This window comes from Neurospora crassa, linkage group I (genome assembly GCF_000182925.2).
Source record: "Neurospora crassa OR74A linkage group I, whole genome shotgun sequence".
Taxonomy (NCBI): Eukaryota; Fungi; Ascomycota; class Sordariomycetes; order Sordariales; family Sordariaceae; genus Neurospora; species Neurospora crassa.
In genome coordinates, this window is record NC_026501.1 from 7,183,665 (window position 1) to 7,205,661 (window position 21,997).

The 21,997-nt window shown below is 51.0% G+C and overlaps 5 protein-coding genes and 1 non-coding gene across 6 annotated transcripts; 4 read left to right on the plus strand and 2 right to left on the minus strand.

Moving 5' to 3' along the window:
• Window positions 1–2,294: 2,294 nt before the first annotated feature.
• On the minus strand, window positions 2,295–5,668 carry NCU00784 (hypothetical protein). Its single transcript, XM_959847.2, has 3 exons — window positions 5,267–5,668; window positions 4,301–5,037; window positions 2,295–4,225 (listed from the first exon to the last, which is right to left on the minus strand). Exons 1-3 carry the CDS (start codon window positions 5,295–5,297, stop codon window positions 2,738–2,740), a joined length of 2,256 nt encoding a protein of 751 aa, XP_964940.2. The 5' UTR covers window positions 5,298–5,668; the 3' UTR covers window positions 2,295–2,737.
• A 1,267-nt stretch (window positions 5,669–6,935) lies between these two features.
• Window positions 6,936–7,223, minus strand: NCU00783 (hypothetical protein; the record flags this gene model as incomplete). The annotated part of the gene is made up of 1 exon (XM_959846.1): window positions 6,936–7,223. The coding sequence occupies one exon, from the start codon at window positions 7,221–7,223 to the stop codon at window positions 6,936–6,938; it is 288 nt and encodes a 95-aa protein (XP_964939.1).
• Window positions 7,224–9,652: 2,429 nt separating this feature from the next.
• Window positions 9,653–10,595, plus strand: NCU14033. Its single transcript, XR_897783.1, has one exon. It is a non-coding gene; the product is annotated as a ncrg83 (non-coding RNA).
• Window positions 10,596–11,176: 581 nt separating this feature from the next.
• On the plus strand, window positions 11,177–13,186 carry NCU00782 (pantothenate transporter liz1). Its single transcript, XM_959845.3, has 4 exons — window positions 11,177–11,391; window positions 11,470–11,514; window positions 11,580–11,785; window positions 11,853–13,186. The coding sequence occupies exons 1-4, from the start codon at window positions 11,272–11,274 to the stop codon at window positions 12,967–12,969; spliced, it is 1,488 nt and encodes a 495-aa protein (XP_964938.1). The 5' UTR covers window positions 11,177–11,271; the 3' UTR covers window positions 12,970–13,186.
• Window positions 13,187–17,429: 4,243 nt separating this feature from the next.
• NCU00781 (hypothetical protein) lies at window positions 17,430–17,719 on the plus strand (the record flags this gene model as incomplete). The annotated part of the gene is made up of 1 exon (XM_959844.2): window positions 17,430–17,719. The coding sequence occupies exon 1, from the start codon at window positions 17,450–17,452 to the stop codon at window positions 17,717–17,719; it is 270 nt and encodes an 89-aa protein (XP_964937.1). The 5' UTR covers window positions 17,430–17,449.
• Window positions 17,720–19,172: 1,453 nt separating this feature from the next.
• On the plus strand, window positions 19,173–20,620 carry NCU00780 (D-lactate dehydrogenase). Its single transcript, XM_959843.2, has one exon. The coding sequence runs from the start codon at window positions 19,381–19,383 to the stop codon at window positions 20,470–20,472; it is 1,092 nt and encodes a 363-aa protein (XP_964936.1). The 5' UTR covers window positions 19,173–19,380; the 3' UTR covers window positions 20,473–20,620.
• The last annotated feature ends 1,377 nt before the right edge of the window (window positions 20,621–21,997 follow it).

Genomic DNA, 21,997 nt, shown 5'->3' on the forward strand with positions numbered 1-21,997 from the left:
TTAGTGTTGTATCATGCAAGCCACCGGTAAGTCGGAAAGCAAACTTGCCTTCCGTCTTTGTGTGAGGGTCGGGTGCAAAACAAATGCCTTTCTGGGGCTCTAACTGTTTGACACGCATTTGATGGATAGGGGGCCATCCAACATCACCATGTTAACACCAGAAGCATCCTAGCAAGCATACCTCAGTGTAAAGTTGAAGGGCACTTCTCGAATTGGCGGTTCGATGCCAGCGCGACTTGTCCAACGCCAATAAGAGACAGCAGATGTCCTCTGGCAAGTTGTCGTGATGTGCACGGGGGAAACACTCGATAACCGAGACGTGCTTACGATCCGGTTTCTTCATATCGCTCTGCTTTCCTGGCCCTGAGCTGGTGTGCTGTGTCCCAGTCCGTCTGGCCAGGGAGCTTGACTCGAACCAGATTACTTGTGTGACCTCGCTATGGGTATGCGCCGGGTTCATTGGTCGAAGCGGAACTCGTCGAGGTTCACAACATATGGAACCCATCAGCTGCAATATGTTTCCCAGACGAGACGGTTTTAGTGCTCCCAGTGTAGGAGTAAAACATGATACGGACGATGATGCAAATCGAAGACAATATTGGCCGGCAGTCATTGTTGAGAACAACGAAACGTTTTCCACCTAGAGATGCAGGCTGAATCGGACACTGGTCAGAAAGCGGTTGCCGGCCTCGATCTTGATAGTCTTGGTGGTTGGACGTTCGTTAGTACATTTGTAAACTTGGTGTCGAACAGGGGTCTGGCCATATGCGTAGGGCCATTGTAGGCACGGGATGCTTGTTTGCCCTCTGCAGAGGGATTGACAGCATCGCTGTGCCCCGTTGGTGTGAGGTCAGCGAGGATGTATGCAGTTTAGTTGCAGACAAGGTTTGCCAAATAGTCCACGTCGTGAGAGCAGCAACCAACCACTTAAGGTTATCCCAAACTCCATGAGTAGCGGTAGGGTTGGAGAGCCTTATAAAAGGGAACGGTGAGAGCTCCAAAGCTAAGAACCGCAGAAAAGAAGCAAAACCAGATCTCCACGATTACTGGGTAGGTGGCGCTTGACGGTTTTCTTGGCTGTCAAATCACAGGAGCCTTCAAGTTCGAGAATGATCGCCATTTCCCAAGCCAATCTCTCCATGCAAAGATACGATGGCACCGTACCGTCCCGTCTCCTCCCCGGGCATGTTACAGATTTTTTTTTCTTCGTTTTCGACATCAATGGCACCCTGGAGCAAGACCACGACCAATGGCCCAGGAACTTCCGTTGCCAGGAGCTGCGAGGGAGTCATTCGTGAGGTTGTAAGGAAGATGAAAGTCAAACATACCTACCACTTCGAAACAACGACCAACTGGAAGAGCAAGAAGTATAGATATGCCCTTTCTCCCTCACGCCGCGACAAAGGAATTTCCTTGGCTTGAGTGGCCAGAGTGGTATGTATGACTTTCCGGGTCCTTTGTTTCGACGGGTAGCTGCGTGCCCTGTATGCGACAACGGCCGCCTCATCCCGGTCGTGATTGGTGATTGAACCAAAAGGTACGACACGACGTGCAGATCCAACCTGATATAACCCCATTGTCTGCTGGACTTACGGTCACAGAAGTAACCTGCCGGCTTGGCGGTGCAGACAACGAGCACAGAGTTCCAGCCATGATAATAGGAACATGAGGCAGATCAGGTAGGTTGCCGAAGAGGCGACAATAGGCGCGAGCGACAGTCCCCCTCCCAGACCTTTTGGGATTGTAAAGAATGAGTGATCTATCGAAGCTTTGTGTAAGCAGAATAAAATCAGAGCCCTTCATTCCAGCGTACACTATCGTGCGGTAACACCAGGCCACAAACACCAAGGGCAATGATCATCTTCACCTACCAACCTACCTCCCACCAACAGGTCATACCTCTAGGTAACAGTGACCTGATATCGCGGCTCCGTGGTTGTGAACACACTAGGCATTCTGCTGTGTTCCGCGAGAGCGTTGGTCCCCTGGCCACTTGCTGATCCATGCGGTTTTTGGAGGGGACTGACTTATTCGTACCTCATCGTTAGACAGCCAGGGGCCTGATGTCCATGCTTTGTAGTGACCTAATGCTGTAACATCGAGATCCGCTTGTAATTGTACCTGCATTAGTTACCTGGCCTGTGTTGAGTGGTGAGAATCGCAATAGTGTCTTAGACGCCAAAAGGAAGGACTCACATTGTTCTGCCTCATAACCACTCATGTGCCCTCTGTCAGCTCACAGTCGTTTCGTGTCTGTGGTCTGTGGTATCCTTTCACGTTGATATGTTTGTTCAAAAAAGAGCCTTTATGTGTTTAGCAATTTGGCTTCATTGGCCAAATATCTGATTGCGCTCGGGAAGACAAGCTACGGGAAAGCAAACATCAACTGCACGCCTGTCCTGGGTGGCTCGTTGCAGCCTTCTAGACGACGAATGGCCTGAAAGCCACCGCATTCATCGCATCTCTCAAGATTCCATCGCCACTGAGCAGGTTGCTGGGTGGAAGGTGATATTGGTTGTGGCACTATCACAACTCTCGGCACTCCCATCCACCTAACTGTATGTATGCGCATGTGGGTACATGAACTACATGTCAACCCAAACTTTCTTGCTGTTTTCTTGACACTCAAGGCTAACTTACACCAAGGATCTGTGATAGCATCATTTGTGGCTCGCTACTATGGGTCCTATTACCACGCTGCTGTTTGCTTCCCATGTGAACAATCCTAATCGCCGATTCACCGTGTGTAGGTCCCCTCAATCACATAGTCTTTCTTCGGCCCCTTGACTCGGTAGGCTAGAGACCAATCTTTGAGGTTGACGGCCTTGAAGTTGAAGCGGTAGTCGACGTCGTAAAAGTCGTCGATGCATAGATGTCCAGCGTTTGCTCGCCATGCTTGGGGTGCATCCTCGGTCTCTGTGTTCGGAATGACGAACTCCACTTGGTGGAACAGATAATCCGCCTTCTTTTGATCGTCCGTCTTGACGAACCAGACGCTCAGCTTGTCTTTCTTTTCATCATACCTCCAAACATATCTCCTCGTGGCACGGAAGGAGAAGCCGTTAGAGGCAGTGAACATTCCTTCCTCAACGTAGAGATACTCCAACCCGATATCGTCATCTTTTTCCAAAGCAGCATCGTGCTCGGCTTCACGTCCGTCTCTTGTACGTTCCCTGAGCAGGAACCGGGCAGTACCACTGAAATTCCCGCTCGGGTGAGTGGGAAGACGACTCACAAGATCCCTCTCAAGCTTCCATTCACCTAAAAGGGAACGGAAGACGGCTTTTGCAACAAACCTTGCCGAGGAAGCACCAGACCATGCTGTGCTCTCAGTCTGCTGAATGGCCTTTGTGGCTTCTGTACGTTGTGCCTCACCTGCTCGCTTTGCGGGATAGCGTGCTGGTGTCAGGATGTTCATGCTCTGGTCAGCTGGTGGAACTCTGGGCATTTCCCCCAACGGTGGTATGCGGTCAATTTCTAGAGCCCTCGAAAACTCTTGCATGAGCCACGGGTAATCGCCCATGGGAAACTGAGAAACTCGAGGATCAGTTCGCAGAGCCAAAGTTTGCTCAATGGAATCATCTTCAGCAAGAGCTGTAGCCATCCTAGGAGGAAGTGACGAAGAAGCAGGTCCTCCGGCCGCCCACAAAGCTGTGACAAAGCGGGCTTGCATCTCCATGACACCCCAATAAGGTGATCGGTAGAAACCCACAAACCCCAAGGAGGGAATTGCCGGATGATGGGTACCGTGAAAGGCCAAGGCAACAGTAGTGTTCAGGTCAGAGGGCACCACCGACAAGATTTTTTGAACAGGGGACGGCAGGAAAGAGATGGACGATGCTGCCTCGAAGCCAGTTGCGAGCACTACTGCCGCAACATTGTCGATTTTGCTTACCTCTCCCCGAGCTGTTGTGACGGTGACAGTATCGCCGGTCAGCGAGTCTAGTTTTCCACGTGACACCGAGATGAGCCCGCTGCGGACAAAGTCTGCATAAGTGTCACTAACGGCCAGGTAAGGGGGCTGGTCTGTGTCGGTGTTTGTAATGGCCAGACTGGATGAGAAGTCAGATTGATCAGTCCCTAGCATGGTTTCAAAGATTGAGTGACGTGTCTTGGCCGCCTCTATCGAGACATGGCCTTGCATATTGGTCAGATTATCCGGTCTGTTGGCCAGATTGTATGAACAGAGATCCATGGGCAAGAAGGGCGGTGCGGGCGACGCGGGCTAGCCAGAAGACATACAAGTCAGCGCAAAGGCACCAAGAGGAAACAGTCGGGGACATGGATGGAGGATGGGCACCTTTGGTGAGGTAAAGAGTGGAAAGACCCACACAGGCCTCTGGGAAATATGGTGAATCGAGTACTGGTCCAAGTGCTGAAGCGGACTCGCACCAGGCGCGTGCAATGCCGAGGAGAGGTGGGTTGCGACAGTGCCGGCTATCTCGACGCCCGACATTTGGCCCCCGACCACCACGATCTTGCGCCCGACACCTTTTGTCTGTTCGAGTAACGCGGTGAGAGTCCGGTACTGACTGCTATGGACCACCGGTATATCACCACTAGCGGCCACTGGTGGAGGTATCACCGGTTTGCCGAAGAAACCGGATGCGACGAGTAGGTAGTCGAACAAATGGTCGAGCTGTTGGCCATCTTGAGAGCAGGTCCGGACCTTCCACTTGGCTCCCTCGACACCTTGGTCAGAGGGTTGAAGCAGTTCAGAATGAACGACGCGCTGGCCAAGGTGGATTTTGGCGTCCCGGCAGTATCGATCATGGTATGCCTCAAGATAGCGCCCAATGTGCCAAGCCCTGGGAAATTCGGGGGCGTCATCGGGCCATGCCAGGTCGCTGAACTGGACGGTATGTTTGCTCTGGTTAGCTACCATGAGCGGGTGAACCAAACCGGCGTTGTCGTCCTTCCTCGACGGCCAAAGGCCGCCCACACGGTTCTGCGCTTCGAAGATGGTTACATCGAAGGTCCCCTTGGGCTGGTCATGGAGGAGTGACTTGGCTGCAACTAAACCAGACGGGCCAGCACCTGTAACAAGGAGTGGTTAGAAAGCCATGGCTGCACAGAGATGATATGTGGCGGTATTGGGCGTTGAGGGAAGAGTCGATGGGTTGAAAAGTGGCATGTTTGATGTTGATGTTGGCGACACATGTGCAGGCGCGTAGTGTCGAAAGGGAAAAGAAACGAAGAAGAGAAGGCACGAGTAAAGACTGATGGCTTGGAAGTGGAAGTGAATTGGAGGCAAACATGAACACACCAACAATGCAAACTTTCTTTGAAGCCGCCATGAGGCCACGTCTCCAACTGGACAGTCCGAGAGAGCTGAGGTTGGGGAATACGGCCCGGGGGCGTGCGGTGGCTCGGACTGGCAGTATGTTGAGTGGTGACTCGGTGTGGTCAATCGCAATGTCGATGGTATGAGTGTACAGGGAGCAGCTTCAGGTGAGAAACTGAAGCAGGGGCAGCTCAACCTCCCAGAGCACTTCCTGAATTAGGTTTGTCGGGTGCTGGGGAGCGACAGAACAACTCGTCAAAATATGACAGAGAGTAACGGTGGCTACGTAGGGCCGCGGTTTACGTGCAGTGCCTCACCACTACGAGACGGGATGGCCAACTCCAAGTTGTGCCGCTGTCTGCCGCTGTCCTTTCAGTTCCTTTTTGGTGATGAGGTGTGGTTTGATGACTGAGTGGAGTCACATTTCATCCGATATTCCCGATTGACAGCAGACCTCAGCTGGCAGAAGTGGCGGTCATATTGCAGGGATCAGGCTTTGGGCGATGTCCGGCAGCTGTCAGCTTCCTTCAGGATGGAATGAGGGGTGAGGGGTCAGACCAATTAGGTACCAATTGAAAGTCTCCTCAAGCGGGGAACAGAAGAGTTGGGGGAAGGTCAAGTTAAGCTTTAGGCGGGAATGGGGAAGGCGCAGATCTCCCCGCACCAAGCGACCCCACAGACTAGTGTAGAGGTATGTACACTAAATAACAGTGGAGTTCCGGTAGACGTCACAGACTTGCCGAGCGGCATCACGGGACTGCTTGAGAGAGAGAAAAGATTGAAGGAGCGAAACATGAGAGCAAATATCGATGTATTATTCTTTTAGCTAGACCTGCCCGATACACTCTGTGACGGTTTATTATCTGGCGCACCAATTGCGTAAACAGCCAGCCAAATAAAGACAGAGACGTTTAGTGTGTTTTGTCTCCACGAATTGAGGGCCAGGCATAAGCTGTCGGGGGTTCGGTACATTGCCTCCCGGATAGTTATGGAGGTTGTTACCTGTAAGTGCCTCGCACCCCAGGCCCAGGCCTTTCATCCAAGTCACGAGATCTCTCAACACTTCAACCCTGCGCTCTTTGCGTGTTCCTCAGGCAGACGTCACCATCACACATCATCATATCCTATCTTAAGCTTCGAAACAGTTGTTAATTGTCGGCTTAGGTTTTGGAAGACTCTTTTATTAAGACAACGACCTGTTGATGTGCAATTTAGAAAGGGTTTGTGCCGTTGTATACCCGAAGGACAAGTAACGAGGGAAATGACGTTTTCTACTGTTAGTGATCCGCTGATTGCCTCTGTTTCCCAGCGCACCGAGTTCCAACAACATGGTCCAAAGTCCGAACGCACACGGAAGCCTCCATTCAGTCGGGTCATGAAAACTGAAGTGGAGCACAGGACTCGGGGGGCTCCATGCCGGTCACGGTCCGCGTGCCGTCTGGCAAACATCTGGATGTGTCCACAGCTGCCTCTTAGGTACTTGCCGTTCCAAGAATCCAGGCCATCCATCCCTCCAATTTTACCTCTTTGTAAATACAAACATCACAACGACCCCACTGCATAATCCACGCTTCCAGCACAGCAGTCCCAGCGCTTTGGATCCGGAATCACGCTCCCCGTCTATCTTGAGTGACCTGCGACACCAACAAAGTCAACACAAACACCCATCACCACCGTGCTCTTCAGCTGACCGCCCGACCCCGTCGGCTGCCTTGTCCACACACATGACAGTCGCCGAAGCCGGACCGATACCAAGAGACACCAGCCGCCCCCCACGGTGGAAATCCAGCCTGGACGCCTGGTTGTCGAGTTCGGGGCCATTTGCCGCCGCCACTCCGGAGCAGACGGCGCAGACGGTGCAGGTGTTTGATGACGCCAAGTCCAATATACCACCACCACCACCCCCACCATCAAAAGCCTCGAGGTACCCTGCCGCCATGGCAACACGACATCCACCACATAGCGTATCCATACTCCAATCACAGTATACGCATCACCTGCCTATCTGGACGACAGCCGCTCAAGAAGGGATTCCCTGGATTGCCATGGATCCAACAGCAGCCAACCTCAAGCGCTAAATTGCGAGTCGCTTGGTTGTGTAGCCGGACACCCGACGCACTGCACCTTTCCAGAGACCTTCGACATGACCCTCTTCGGGAGCTGGCAGATCTCGCTCGTCGTTTGGCACAATTCTCCTAATTGCTCCTGCAGCCATATCATTCCATCGCACAGTCCTCGAGTCGAGAGCCATAGGAAACAGCCATGGCTTCATCAACACTACCGATGTTGAGCTCCCAACCGCCATGGAAAAAGATTTTCCATGCCACATGGCCCTTGGCTATGGCACCTGACTGACCCGGTGCCCAAGTCCCAGTCCCTAGTCTGCCAGTCACCTACCAAGAAATTGGTGGCTTTATTATCGCCAGGGGAGGAAGCACAGAAGCAAGCTAGAAAACCGCTTCTCGTCTTGGCAGCTTCTCGCTTGTCCTGGCACACTGCGTACCGGTACCTGAAGAGCTAGTCCAGAGGCTGATATGGCCCGACCCGATCGATAGCGCTATCATGGGGTTGATGTTGCCCAAGCCAAGAGGAGACTTGACCGCCGAGACGGCCCAAGTATGTGCCCTCTAGCCTCCTCCCAAAATACTACAGCCTATGCCCTTAGTCACAGACACATACAAGTACCGGATTACAGCCCTACACACATTGACCCCCGTCTCTATATTCGTCCTTGTCCAAAAAAAAAAAAAAAAGAATTTAAAAAAAAAAAAAAAAAAAAAAAAAAAGAAGGAGAACAAGGTCACAGTTTGCCCTTGAACGAGACGGCCACGGCTCGCTTTGGAGGCAGGTTGGACAGACGCAATGGACGTGGCGGCCGCTTGCAGCAGCTTGGTGACACGATTCAACTAGTGCAAGGAGCTGCAAATCCTTCGATATTTTCCCAAAAACATCGTCAAGATTTTCGTAGCTAATTGCTTTTCTTCTTGCCGAGTACAGCCACAGATCTGGCGGAACGTCCTCAGCACGTGGATCGCAAGTAGTCCTACCAGACAGCGGCTGCTTGCTCATAGGCCGCTATTGCAGGCGAGACCTGCCAAACGATAACCCACAAATCATAACCATGACATACGCTGTCGCCCGAGCGGGTACACGCCTGAAAAGTTTCCCAAAGCATTCCAACAATGCCATGCTCGCCCACTTTGTTGGCCTTTCGGGCGACGGACTACAGCAGCTGGCCAGCAACGGTAAACCGAAAGGACCGCACCTTCACACAAAGCAAACTTGGTCCGCCCAAAAAGAAATCAAATTCCAAACACGGCGGCCCTGCTTGACTCGGTTCTCCTCGAACCAGGCATTGTCATCTGCCCCTTTTCGTGTGGCGCCCGCATGGGAGCAAACAAGCCATGCTTTTGTCCATGCCGCGCCGCGGACACACACAGAAACACCTGCCAAGCGTGAACTAAGAAATTGGTCTCAACAAATTGTCCACCAAGACAGTACACAGCACGTTCTCTCTTCGGAACCAATACTCGGGTTGCAACACACCTTGACCTAAGGACGGGATGGTGTGGTGCATCCATGCATTTCCTTTATCTAGCGCACCCATCAATTCAGCCTTCCCCGAATCAGCACTCCGCTAGTAACGACCAGAAACTCGGAACAACAGTCTGTGTCAAACCCCCCTCCTCTTGTCTGAAACATAACTGACCTTGGCGAATTCTGCGTGCGCAGTCGCCGAACATGCCGTTCTTCGGATCGTCAACAATGAATAATCTGGTACATGAGTCTCACTAAAGGCCGTAGTGGACAGAAGTTACTAGTTGCTGCTGTGCGCTTGAGGGGGGCTCCTAGGGTTGAGGATTTGGTGATACAAGGTCTGCTGAGACACCATGTCGCCCACAGATGATGGATGCCAGATTGGCTTGGTCAAGCAAATTCATTTATCTGGCATTCCTGGTCCATCAGGTACTCAACACAACTGTACAGCCCGGTAAGAAAGAGACCTTCCTTTACGCACCTTTACTTTCCGGCTGTCATGTTCCAAGACCATGGGACAAGCAAAAGTGAGGTGAGACAGCACGACACTCCCGCTTGGCGATTCAAACACGAGCACAGGTACTTCTTGCTCCCTCGTTTGCTAGCCTCTGACGAACCACGAAGCAAGCATCACTGATGTCGATGTTCCAAGGGGGTTCTAGAAAGATGAAAGTGCACCTCCCTGTCTGGGTATCACTGTCCGACTCTCCAATTGCCTTGGGCACCTTTTCGTCTTCGGACGAGAGAATCCTACAACATGTGGGTCACGGACATGAACTAGTCAGGTAAAAGCCTGTCCAGAAACCGACCAACAAGGCAACTCTCTCGAGTCGTGTTATTGTTGAGGTTGCTGGAGCGGGGTATTGCCGGTAAATTAACAGTGACTGCAAGAGAACACACTGGAGTAGTTCGGTTGGACAAGTCTGGTGAGCTCTGTCATAACAGATGCTAGAAAGCGTTTTGGTAAGATGTGAGATTGAGGGGATCATATCAACCAGGATCCCAACATGCTGGGACCGCAGGAGGAGCAAGCAGCACGCCTGAGGCTTCTGGCATCGGGGAGCACGCTTCCAGGTGAATGTTTGCCCCAACCCTGGTATCCATGCTCACCGTCGTTGATATGCCTTCATGGCTGGCTACTATCATGTACCTCTACGAATACCGAGGATGAGGTGTGCCAGGAGCAGGGGTGGGGGTGGTGTTGAGTGCATTGGTAATCTGCCGTCCATCTGTCCGTGGTGGCGTCCCAATTGGGCCTGTAGGCGCATATGCGGCGTGTCGGATATGCTACAAACTACTTATAAGCTGCCCCAGCTGGTTTAGCCTCCTCCTCTCCGCATTATCAACCCCACCCGCACCGTCCCCGTCCTCGGGACTATCCTATTTTGGGCACACGTTCCATTGTTCTCTGTCCCTCCCTCCGACACTTCATCCACATTCCCCTCCCCGGCCTGTACCGGTACAGCAAACACCAATAGTGCAACCGTTGCGTGGCTACAGTCAAATAGGGCCAACATCTAACGAAGGCTTCTTCGACACAGTGAAGGGTTCGGCGAGTTAGTCAGGTCACAGTGCCCAACTACCAGACAGGAATGCCATAAACTTATCACATTGCGGCGAAATTTCCGGTTTGGGTCGCTTCGACGTTCGCCAATCTCCTCCTTTACTACGATCTACATCTCCGGGATCTCATCCCTTCCGCGTGGGTCAAAACCAAACAACGTGGATTCTGTTTCGTTCGCCCTCATCTGGGGAAAGCTCCAGAAACTCCACCTTGACCGGCTTTGACAATCCCCCTTTGACAGCTCTAACGCAAAAGAAGGAAAGGCCATTGCGGCAGCTCGGCAGATCAGGATTCAGTGAGCTTTCCCGCGTGAGCATTTCCGAAGCACAAAAAACGGACCAAAAACAAAGACCCACGCCGACCAAACTCCAGAATCAGGCTGCCCCGTATTGGGCAAACATGAGCAATGGGTTTGTAATGTTCTCGATTTGTACCAATCCCATTGTTGATTCGCTATGATGATACATGATTCCCTGCCTTCCCCTCCCTCCCTTTTTGGTGCCGATTTGTAGATAAGAGCTCAACTCATCTTTCCGCTTTTCTACTTCCACCTCACTATTCATTCTTTGTACTTATTAATTTCTTCTTCCCGTGCATTGGCATTTACCCCCCTCTGCCTGTTTCGACAGCCTCAGAGGCAACTCCGAGGACGTTATAAGTCACTGGTCTCTTGTTACATTTTGCCTCTTGGAAATCAAGACAGACAACGAACGGCGCGCAAGGCTCCAACCTCTCCCGTCATCAGCACCACCCGAAAACTCACAGCACCTCACCGTGGAAGCCCAGTCACTGGTTACATAACTGACACGTTCTGTTCTACCACACCACAGCCCGAATATTCTCCTTCAGACCCAAGGGAAAGTACTACCTGGAGAGCTCATCAACCATGACCGAAGATAAGGAAAAGTCGTCTGGCGAAGGTCGCCGCGTCTCTACACATGAAGAGGGCATCAACCTTCCCGCTGATCCGGATGCTCATCGGACAGATGAGGAAAAGGCAGAAATCGTATGTCCACACTTCACGCTTCCTGGTCAGGTTCTGCAATGACCCTCATGCAATGCTAACACCACATACTCTATCTAGGACCGCAAACTCGTTCGACGTCTCGATTTCATGCTCATCCCATGGGTAAGCAATTCAGTTCATGTTATACATGCCTTTCGCCGCTCAGAAAAGTCTAACATGTCGTCTAGCTATGCCTACTCTATCTTCTTGCCTTTTTGGATCGCACAAACATCGGCAATGCTAAGATCGCTGGTGTTCAAAAAGATCTGAAATTGTCTGATGGCCAATACAGTGCTTCTCTCAGCATTTTCTTTGTCTCGTATGCGGTGTTCGAGCCGATCACGAATATCATGCTGAAGAAGTTCCGCCCTTCCATCTTCATTCCCATCATCATGTGAGTTCACACACTTTTCCTTCTTTTCTCGGCTGCTCCACGCAGTATACTGACCAAAAGATTGCAGGGTTTTCTGGGGTGGTAGCATGGTGGGCATGGGTTTCTGTTACAACTGGGATGGTTTGATGGCAGCCAGATGGTTTCTCGGGCTGGCTGAAGCCGGTCTGTTCCCAGGCGTCAACTACTACTTGTCGTGCTGGTACAAGCGCTCCGAGTTTGGCATCCGCGCTGCCATCTTCTTCTCCGCTGCGGCCTTGTCCGGTTCCTTTGGCGGTCTTCTCGCCGCCGCCATCGAACACATGGACGGCATCGGCCATCGCCCCGGCTGGGCCTGGATCTTCATCCTCGAGGGTCTCCTCACCGTCGTCATTGGCTTCGTTTCCTTCTGGATGGTCCACGATTTCCCCGACGAGGCCAAATTCTTGTCCGAAGACGACCGCGCCCGCGTCGTCCGCCGCCTCAAGCTGGACCAGCAGGCCTCCGCCGAGCACGAGACCTTCCAGATGACATACCTCTATCAATCCCTGCGCGACTGGAAGATGTGGCTCGGCATGGTCATTTACATGGGCTGCGACATGCCGCTGTACGCCTTCTCGCTCTTCCTTCCAGCCATCATTAAGGGTCTCGGCTGGAACACGTCGACGGTGCGGTCGCAGCTCATGTCGGTACCGCCATACGCCGCGGCGGCCGTTTTTACCGTGTTCATTGGCTACGTTGCCGATCGCACCCGCCAGCGCGGGCTCTGCAACATCTTGGTCTCGGTCATTGGCGTTGCCGGCTTCGCCATGCTTTTGGCGTCCAACTCGCCCGCGGTGCAGTACGTCGGCGTCTTTTTGGGTGCGCTGGGCATCTACCCCTGCATCTCCAACACGGTCACCTGGATGGCCAACAACGTCGAGGGCGTGTACAAGCGCGGTGTCGTGCTGGGGTTCGTCATTGGCTGGGGTAACTTGTCGGGCATCATCAGCAGCAACATCTACGCCAACCACAAGACGGGCCATGCCATTGTCATGGGGTTCTTGGCCGTTTTCCTGTTTGGCGGGTCCATCGTGATGACGGTGCTGCTGAGGGCCGAGAACGGAAAGAGGCTGAGGGGCGAGAGGGATCATCTTGTGGAGGGATTGGATGAGAAGCAGATTGATAAGTTGGGGGATATGAGGCCTGATTTTTACTATACTACTTGAGCACGTACGTGCAGTTCAGGGACGTGTTACGGGTTGGCATCTGTTTCAGGTGTGCTTTGGTTTGGCCGGCGTGGGGGATGGGGGTTATTCCTTATCTTATTTTTTTTTATTTTTTTTTTTGGAAATGTCTCGGTGGATTTGAGTTGTACGTGAGATTTGGATCAGTTATCGTTTAGTGATGGAAAACCCAAGAGAGAGAAAATCGGCATTTGAATGGCTTCCTACCTTAGGTACTTGGTGATGTTGCGATGAAGTCGGTACTGTAGGGTCGGCTGGAGCCGCTTCCTCACGCAAGGGCCGATACGTGTTTGGTATGGACTTCACGGGTCACAAGATTTGGTGGTACCTTTTATGATTTTCTCTTCGTCTTTGTCATTTTCCAATGCTTGATGAAAATAGAGACAGGGCACAAGTCAAAGTTGGGTCACCATTATCACTACAGATAAGTAGAGGTCGGTACTTGGATATTGTCATGTGCTCTCCCTTCAGAACACGCGCGGCGGTGAAATTCTGGTTAGGTGTTATCAAGGAACGGAGGCGGCCATGGTGGTTGTGATTGATGGTGGGGGTAGCTGCCCGGGTTATCGGATGGGTTGCATTTTACAGTTGCATTTTCCTCATTTTCTTTCCTTTTTACCGTCGCAGTCTGTAGTTTAGTTTCAATACCTACGACATGGCAAACTTGACATCATGATTTCTTTTGGGACAGTGCAGTCGGGGTTGGTTGCATTCAGACCTTTGATAAGCAAAAAACGTTGAGCCAGTCCACTGCGAAGTCGAAAGGAACGGAAACTAACCGATCCTAGATAGCAATTACCACCAAAAGACGATAACAGCTCCGGACGTAGCTACATGTCAACTGTGGACGTGGGACTTTCATCCCCCGGCCTTACTTAACTTATCGACATCCTTACCAGACTCCCACAATCTCCACCACCACCAGAAACCATCATCACTTGTATGGACAAGTCTCGTCCTACGCATATACCAGGCTCTCCCCAGCCCGTGATATGAGTCTATATGAACTGTCATCTGTCAAGCCCTCTATCCGCGACTTGCATGAAAAATGACATGGCAATAGAAGCAAGGTCAGGCTTGCCATGCTTTGGTGAATCTATTTGATTCAGGCAATGTTACGCAGATATGAACTAGGTGATAACATTGCCCACCTACCTTTTTCTGTAAAGGCTGTCCGGGTCTGCGGCTATATAGAGGTAGGTACCTAGGTACCTAGTTATGGCTCTATATCCATGGTTCAAGTTCAAGAATTCATGACAGCTGTTGTAGCCAATGTCAATGAAAGTTTAATGTGTCATAATATCCTGGGCAGTAATTATTCGTTGTCAAGTAGCCGTCTACCACATACGCCGTTGTACTCTGATCTTTCGTTCTGTCGTACACGGGCGGACGGGCAACTCCCAAAACCGAACTATTGGAATAGAGATACCATTTGGTTTTGGGGCGGGAGAAAGCCGGGACCGAGTTGAGGAGCTTATCGGCAGACGGACGGCACGGATGACACCACGTACGGGTGGGCGGGCAAGTTCCACTGAGTGGTGGTGGTAGTGCTGTCATTGGCGGACACTGAAGCAGAAGGAAGGATGGGACACTTGGTAAGCGGGGATAACGTGAGGGTATGGAAGGAATCGATGGCACGGACAACCAGTGTGACACTCAGTAGTCTTTTGTGGTACAGTATGGAAATCATTTCGACTTGCCTTGCTACATGGAAGGAGCGAGTTTGTCAGTTTGTCCCATGTCCCAGAATCGTCACGGCTGATCCTCGAATTTGGGAGGGGAATATGGAGAGAAGGAGGTCTTTGTCCCCCGTTCGCAACCGCGTAACGCACGAAGTGAGCGTTTTCTTCAATGACTTGTGCGACTTATGAAGGCTTGGACTTGCTTCAGTGTGCTTCGATACTTTGGGAGATTGGGAGTACGCACAGGCAATGATCCGTCACGAATGGAATGTTTAAGTCGAGGGTTCAAATTGTGTTCTGCAAGACAAGAGATGTCTCCCGGATTTAAAGGTGTTATTCCCAGGCTCTCACAGTGCGTTAACGCTGGTACAGGAAACTGCAGTGGTATTGGTGCTTCATTGGAGAATCTGTGTAGCAGAAATGATGTCCAGCCAATTCCTGCTTGCCTGTTAGCAGCCATGGTAGCCCAGAGCCTGTTCACAAGAGAGTTTATGTTATAGAGCAAAGCCAAGGTTGCGTCGAATTAAGCTTGCGCTTTGGGCGCATTACATACCTACTGTATACAGTGGTGATCTGGTCGAATATATGGGCTTCCTGGCTTCGGAGTTGGGGAACTAACGTAGGTAGTGACCAGATATGCCTGATTGCCTTTCCGTCGACAAACTACATTTCCCAACTTTCCATGCTTATCGGACAGACGGCAAGTAATGAACTTACGGTTGCCTTTCTGACGATACATCACTCTTGGCATGTGTTGCCCGACACTGGTTTGTGTAACTTGGGCGCGTCATTGTGCTAGGGCTCGTAGGAACTGATGTGACAAATGAGGTGATGTTTGGATTGATTCAATTGCGATTCGTGGCCGGTTGTGGAAAAGGCTGTCGTTCTTGCTATTACCATGCAGTGGAAATAACGGGTTTCTGTATTTGATAGGTCTTGCTTCGTTCCATGTCACGCTCCTTCTTGTTGCACTTTTCTCGAAGCCGTCCTCATTTGGCAGGATCCATGCGGATGCCTTAAACTTGGCTTGTTTGATAGGATTTTCTCCTGATTTCTGCCCACGTTTTGGTCACAGCTTGCATGGTGGCCTGCATACCCCTACGCCATGTTCCTTTTTTCCACCATTGGCTTTGATAGGATCGTTGGTCAAAAGATGAGACGTCGGAAAGTAAACATCAAATGTCTGGGATTTCGTGCAGGCATAACTACAACTGTTCTGCAATTATTGGGCTCAGTTTTGAATATGAGCATCCAGGCTGTATCTAAAGTGCCTCCGCCGCTGAAGGCTGCTGGTCCCTTTCGATTCCTTCATCGATTGATTTGATCCTTGGCGTCTTGCAGCCATTAGCCACCGGCGGCATTCGCCGACTGCAGAATACTCAGCTTCAGCGACGGCTTACCTAGAGGTACTCTTGCCCTCGCATACTTCTCCTTTGCTCTTCAACCTTCCGCTTTACACCGCCGCGGTATCTGGTTGTCTATTCGGTTCGCTCCTTGCGCTTTTTTGACAACCGCGCTTGCCATATCTTTTCCCCAATCGTGCTTGGTGCCTGGTGCCTGGTGCCTTGCATATGACCTCCACTCACAGGGTCACTCATATCCCCATTGGCCATCTTGCTGCAGGTGGAATGAACGAGATCGGGTGGAGAACCCGTAAAATTAAACGCAGTGGTGTGATCTCGGTGAAAGTGTCATGTTTCATCCCTTGCTGCCGATTGAAATGACGGCAGTTGGGCGGAGTAAGCATCGCTACTATCCGGTACCAATCTTTCATCCACCACTGAGTGGACATGAATTCTTAGTCTCAGACCTCGGCCCGCTTCCTAAACCTCGACACCGTTAATGCGGCCATCGGGTACCTTGGCGTTGGGAGGCCCCGTAGGCAGACAAGGATATGGTACTATTCTTGATGTTGGAGACCGTACCTATCCACGCAAAGGCTTCGCTAATCCAAGCATACGCATATTCTACATTTACACGAAGCGATTTTGATATCCGCAACACTTTGGCAAGGCTTGAATCTGCTTCATCGAGCATGCAATCTGCCTCGCGTCAGTTTCAGTTGCACCACTCAGAGAGCAGTCAAGGTAGGTAAGGTACCTCAAGGAGGGAGTGAGCATCTTCGGCATGCAAGTGACCAAATGCAAGCGTGACCGGTTCTTGGAAACTCTGCGTTCGCCCCCTTCTGCCTCGTCAGGACGCCTTCCGCTTGTGTTGGCTCCAGTCGAAGCCCCAAATTCCACCGGGATTGGGACTTTGCAGTTCAGCCTTATCCACACGTTCTGAAACCGCAATAGCAATGGAGTGGAGACCTGTAATGACGCCTGACATTAACCTTAATCTATCACCTGTCAGAGACTGGCTACCTAGAAACGGTTTGATGCGTCAGCTGCTGGATCTGTGGCAAACGGGCAGCTTTGCAATTGAAAAGTTGAGATAATTCTGAGGAGGAGCTGACCGTTGACAGAAATCAAAGACCCCACTTTCAGACTGAGCTTTCGAACTTCCTTCAGTTCACTCGTTGCTAACATCTTCATCGTGATAGTAACATCCTCAACCGTCAGTATACAGTAGGTAGGTCACCGGCTCTTACTCCCTATAAGCATGAACGCTAACATCTGCGACGAAAATATAGTCCTCCCAAGACTTTATTCACTCCTTAAAAGACTTCGAAGAGGCGTCACAAGAACAAGATCAGACTTTGGAAATATCCGTACAGCCAAAATCACCAAGACCGAACCCATCAACGACGCGACCGGCTGCCTCTGCCAAGATCAAGAATGCCTTTCTTTAAGTCAAACAATAAGGCCAGAGGCCACAAGACTAAGGCCCTCGCCCCTATACCAGCCACAGCATTTGACCCGTACTACGGGTTCTCCGACGGGTTTTCGGGCTCCCAGAGCCGTAGGGGAAGCGACTCCTCCAGCGACCAGCACAAGTCCCCCCTCGAGGGCGGGCAATACATTTGCGCCTGCAAGGCCTGCACTTGCGGCGAGAGCGTCCAGTATCCCGGCGATATGTGCTACGACTGCTCGAATACCAAGCACTAAGGGGGCGATTAGGGGACATTACGAGTAGAGGAGGAAATTTACTTGCATCCACAAGGCCAACATCATGAAGGTCGCCGATGGTCGTCTTCCTTGGTACCTTCGATCGCCTCGCCAAGAACCTCCCTCAACTCGAGTGCAGACGTTTCGGAGCTGTGGTTGCCACCATCTCCTTAAGCATAGATACCGGCAAGCCTGACGTTTGCTTCATCATTCATCGACACATCGCCAAGTCCCTCGAAGGTTGGTTACTACCAAGAAACCGGCCGTGATGGAGGAGTATCAAGCTCATGCGGATGTATCATTCCAGGTGTTATAGATAGATGAAAACGGTATATACATGGTATAGATAGGAGTTATGGACAGGGGAGATGGCGTTCTTCAATTCTTGGAGGCCATAGCATGGGCACCACAGGGATCAATTTCCCACTTTTTGGCGGGTCAGTCCATCATTTATTTATTTACTTGACCCCTGAATACGGTTCCACTCGCTTGGCACCATTTGAACACAAGAGACACTCCCTCGTATTCCTACAAATACAGATCAGGAATGTTCCAAGAATAGTCGCTTCCATGTCTCAAGGTACAGAAACTTTGATCACCAAATCATTGTCTTTACCTTTTGTTTTTGGCGGCACGGTAGGTAGGTAAGGTAATCAAGTCATGTTTTCGCCCCCGAGATGTCGGGAGGTCATCAAGCGGGCCGCACGGGTCGGCAACGGGATGCACCGTCCTGCCCTACAGCTAGCTCCCACTCGCTAAATTTAGTGCAGATCACCCCAGAGCCCAGGGGTTCTTAGTATCGTTCTTTAGGCACAGCCCGTACAGTATGTAAAAGGGAACGTTTGGGACAATTCGAGGTGGACGAATTTCCACTTGTTACCTCTACTTCGTTTCAAGGGCGACAAAGACGTGTTTGCCCCGAATGCTCCTCCCTTATAATACCAAAGCGACCGCGGAACTGGCAGCGAGACTAACCTGAAAAAAAAAAAAAAAAACATGGGGATTGCTTGGCATCTTGGCTGGGAGCTCCTGAGGGAAAATGTTAGTGGCTCAGTGGATGGACAGTGGCTTCTGTAACAGGGCAGCGAGGAGGCATCATGGGAAAGAGGATGGCAGCGCCAAGTCCAAAATCACCTCACACTTGATTTGCAACAAACTGCATTGCAACATCAAGCTGTTCAGAATTTGGGAACACGTGCTTACTACAGGTATGGTGATATGTCGCTAAGGTAGGTAAAACCCGTGGGCTAGGTCGCTGACGATCAGGGGGTTTGGTTTATAGTACTTGTTTTTCTACCGTATGAACTCGCAATATTGACTGGAGATTAGGGAAGGCAGGCACAATGCTGGGTTAGAGATGTAAAAGAACATGTATGCCCAAGGTCCATACCTATGATGCAATTTAATCGTGACCTCAACCCTGCATTCCCTAATTCTGATTTCCCGAATTAATGCGAAACGCTGATACAATCTCTCGCTTTCGATCTCAATCCTTGACCACATCTTTCTCCTGAATTCACAATCATCACAAATCTCCAAATCATCCTTTGACCTCGAAATACAGTGGCCCATAAAGCGCACCAATCAGCCGCTAGCCTCCCCCACTACCCCAGCATTTCTCCAACCACTACCACGTCGACGCCCACAGCGGGGAAACCACCATGAAAGTGGCCGTTTTCAGCGCGAAGCCTTACGACAGGGAATATCTATCCCAAGTACACGCTACCCGCTACGGTCTCGCAAATACAGATAACCCCCATGTGGGATTTGAAGGCTCCCTAGCTCCTCGCACTGAGCTCGTTTTCCACGACTTTCCTCTCTCTGTTGAGACTGTTCCTCTTGCCGTCGGCGCCACTGCCGTCTGTGTCTTCGTCAATGACACGCTTAATGGGTCTGTCCTGAAGGCTCTCCGCCAAGAAGGCATACGAGCCATCCTCCTCCGGTGCGCCGGGTTCAACAATGTCGATCTCAAGGAAGCTGAGCGTCTAGGCTTCTTCGTCGCCAACGTTCCCTCATACTCACCCGAAGCCGTCGCCGAGTTTGCCATTGCTCTGATCCAGACGCTCAACCGCAAGACGCACCGAGCCTACAACCGCGTGCGCGAGGGCAACTTCAACCTCGATGGCCTGCTCGGTCGTACACTTTACGGCAAAACAGTCGGTATCATCGGCACTGGCAAGATTGGCGTTAGCCTTGCTCGCATCCTCCAGGGCTTCGGCTGCAAGCTGATCGCCTACGATCCCTATCCTACCGATTCCTTCAAGCCGTACGGCGAGTATGCCAGCCTCGACGAATTGCTTCCCCAATGCGACTTGGTATCTCTCCACTGTCCTCTGACAGATCAGACGAAGCACATCATAAACAAGCAGACGCTCGCCAAGATGAAAAAGGACGCCATGCTCGTCAACACGTCGCGTGGTGGGTTGGTCAACACAAAGGCCGTCATTGACGCCCTCAAGAGTCATCAGCTGGGTGGGCTCGCGCTTGATGTCTACGAGGGAGAGAGCGCCCTGTTCTACCAGGATCACAGTGGCCATATCATCCAGGACGATGAGCTGATGCGGTTGGCAACGTTCCACAATGTGATAATTTGTGGCCACCAGGCTTTCTTCACGGAGGAGGCGTTGACAGAGATTGCGGAGTCTACGTTGAGCAATTTGGACGACTTTATCAGACGAGTGCCGTGCAAGAACTCGCTGGTTTCTGACGGCCATTTGCTTGCTCGGAGAGACTCTGTTCCTGTTCGGATTTGATGGGTGTAGATACGATGCCGCATAGGGCTCGGGGTTGTAACGGTGGTCACACTAGTTGCAAATGGTTGCCTCCGACCAACATGCTAATTTGCTTTGCATTGATAGCTACCCTACCTAGGAATAACTGACCTCTGCTCTTCCTTGTCTCTTAGATTTTGCTCCCCAGGTTAAACTGGTTCTCGATCTCAATTTAGCTCTCTCTCCAGCATGGGAGCAGGGAGTTGGGTATAGAAAGACAAGGGTCACGCCTCCTGTAAAGTGCCATGAAGATTGTTACAACCGTTCCTGCCTGTGTGACCTGGCGAGACCTTTGCAAAGAATATGTTTTATTCTTTGACATTGTAGCCCCCAAAATCCTTATAGCAACCGGCTACAACTCGATCCGTTCAGATCATTGACACTTTTCAGCAACGCCTCAAACGGGCTTCACGACGTGGCAGACAGGTTGCTTTAGGCCCTGCATTTAGACGGCCCGATTTGGGTCGCGGCCAGCTTGGTTTTGTTTTCTTGAACTCTGATAAAGTAAAGGTTGAGGATGTTCGTTAACCACGGTGAGGGAAACTATTATAGTGACTGCCGTGACTAATGGCAAACTTTTATTAGGCTTCATTATGGACTGGAGATATAGACCCAGTAAGACGTTGGTCAAATTATGTACGTGACAAGATGAAAGAAAGGGCAGAGAAAGATCTACTTTTGGAGCCATGTCGATGATGATTCCTTGCATAGGTATCTACTACTTTTAGGGAATCTGCGACCAGTTACTCGTCAACTTATGGTCTGCCCGTGGTGTCCTGGGGTGAGTTAGTGAACAATGGGCTTTTTTTCTTGGGCACCCAGAAGATAACTGAAGTGAATGAACCGAGGGGAACGAGAAGGGAGACCACAGGAAAACCTCCAGAGATGAAATGAATAAAAAATTTCATATAAGAAAAAAATGAGTGGAAACAAAAAGAGGAAGCAAAAAACAAAATGGTAGAGAACATTCACCAAAACTTGGTTACAGGTACCTGACCACAAGTCCTCTTCAACAGATCCAACATTATCCACGACCTTTCTTCTAATAAAATAGACGAAGAGCGAGACTCTACTAGCGCACCAACACCAACATAGGTAGGTACCTACCTAAACCGTGGCGAGCACGCAACCTAAAGAAAGCCAGGTAGGAAGCATCCATCTACCCCCCAGCATCTACAAAGGAAGGAAAGGCATGCATGGTCCTTTTAAGTCCATCAACAACAGAGATTGTACAAAGAGGTGTACATGTACACACAAACACCCGCCGGTATCCTGCGCGATCTCCCGTTACATCATCATCATGGTGTGTTTGTTCTTCCGATACCAAGATATTCTAGAGGTATGCTCTCGTGGTGTTATGTCCGCGGGGTAGAGTAGAGGTAATATGATCACCTTGCCTACCTACCTACCCGGGAGACTGCAGGAGGAGTGAGAAGCTAGAAGAAGGAAAAAATGGGGAAAGAGGAAAAGAAAAGGAAAAGGAAAAGGGAAATTGAATGGAAGAGGG

Bases quoted from the DNA above. Each gene is read 5' to 3' on its own strand.
- NCU00784 (XM_959847.2), bottom strand. From the start codon at position 5,297: ATGGCGGCTTCAAAGAAAGTTTGCATTGTTG. The intron at 5,038-5,266 runs GTGTGTTCATGT...TCCTTGTTACAG, and splicing joins AAAGAAAGTTTGCATTGTTG to GTGCTGGCCCGTCTGGTTTA. The intron at 4,226-4,300 runs GTGCCCATCCTC...TCTTCTGGCTAG, and splicing joins CACTCTTTACCTCACCAAAG to CCCGCGTCGCCCGCACCGCC.
- NCU00782 (XM_959845.3), top strand. From the start codon at position 11,272: ATGACCGAAGATAAGGAAAAGTCGTCTGGCGAAGGTCGCCGCGTCTCT. The intron at 11,392-11,469 runs GTATGTCCACAC...TACTCTATCTAG, and splicing joins ATGAGGAAAAGGCAGAAATC to GACCGCAAACTCGTTCGACG. The intron at 11,786-11,852 runs GTGAGTTCACAC...AAAAGATTGCAG, and splicing joins ATCTTCATTCCCATCATCAT to GGTTTTCTGGGGTGGTAGCA.
- NCU00780 (XM_959843.2), top strand. From the start codon at position 19,381: ATGAAAGTGGCCGTTTTCAGCGCGAAGCCTTACGACAGGGAATATCTA.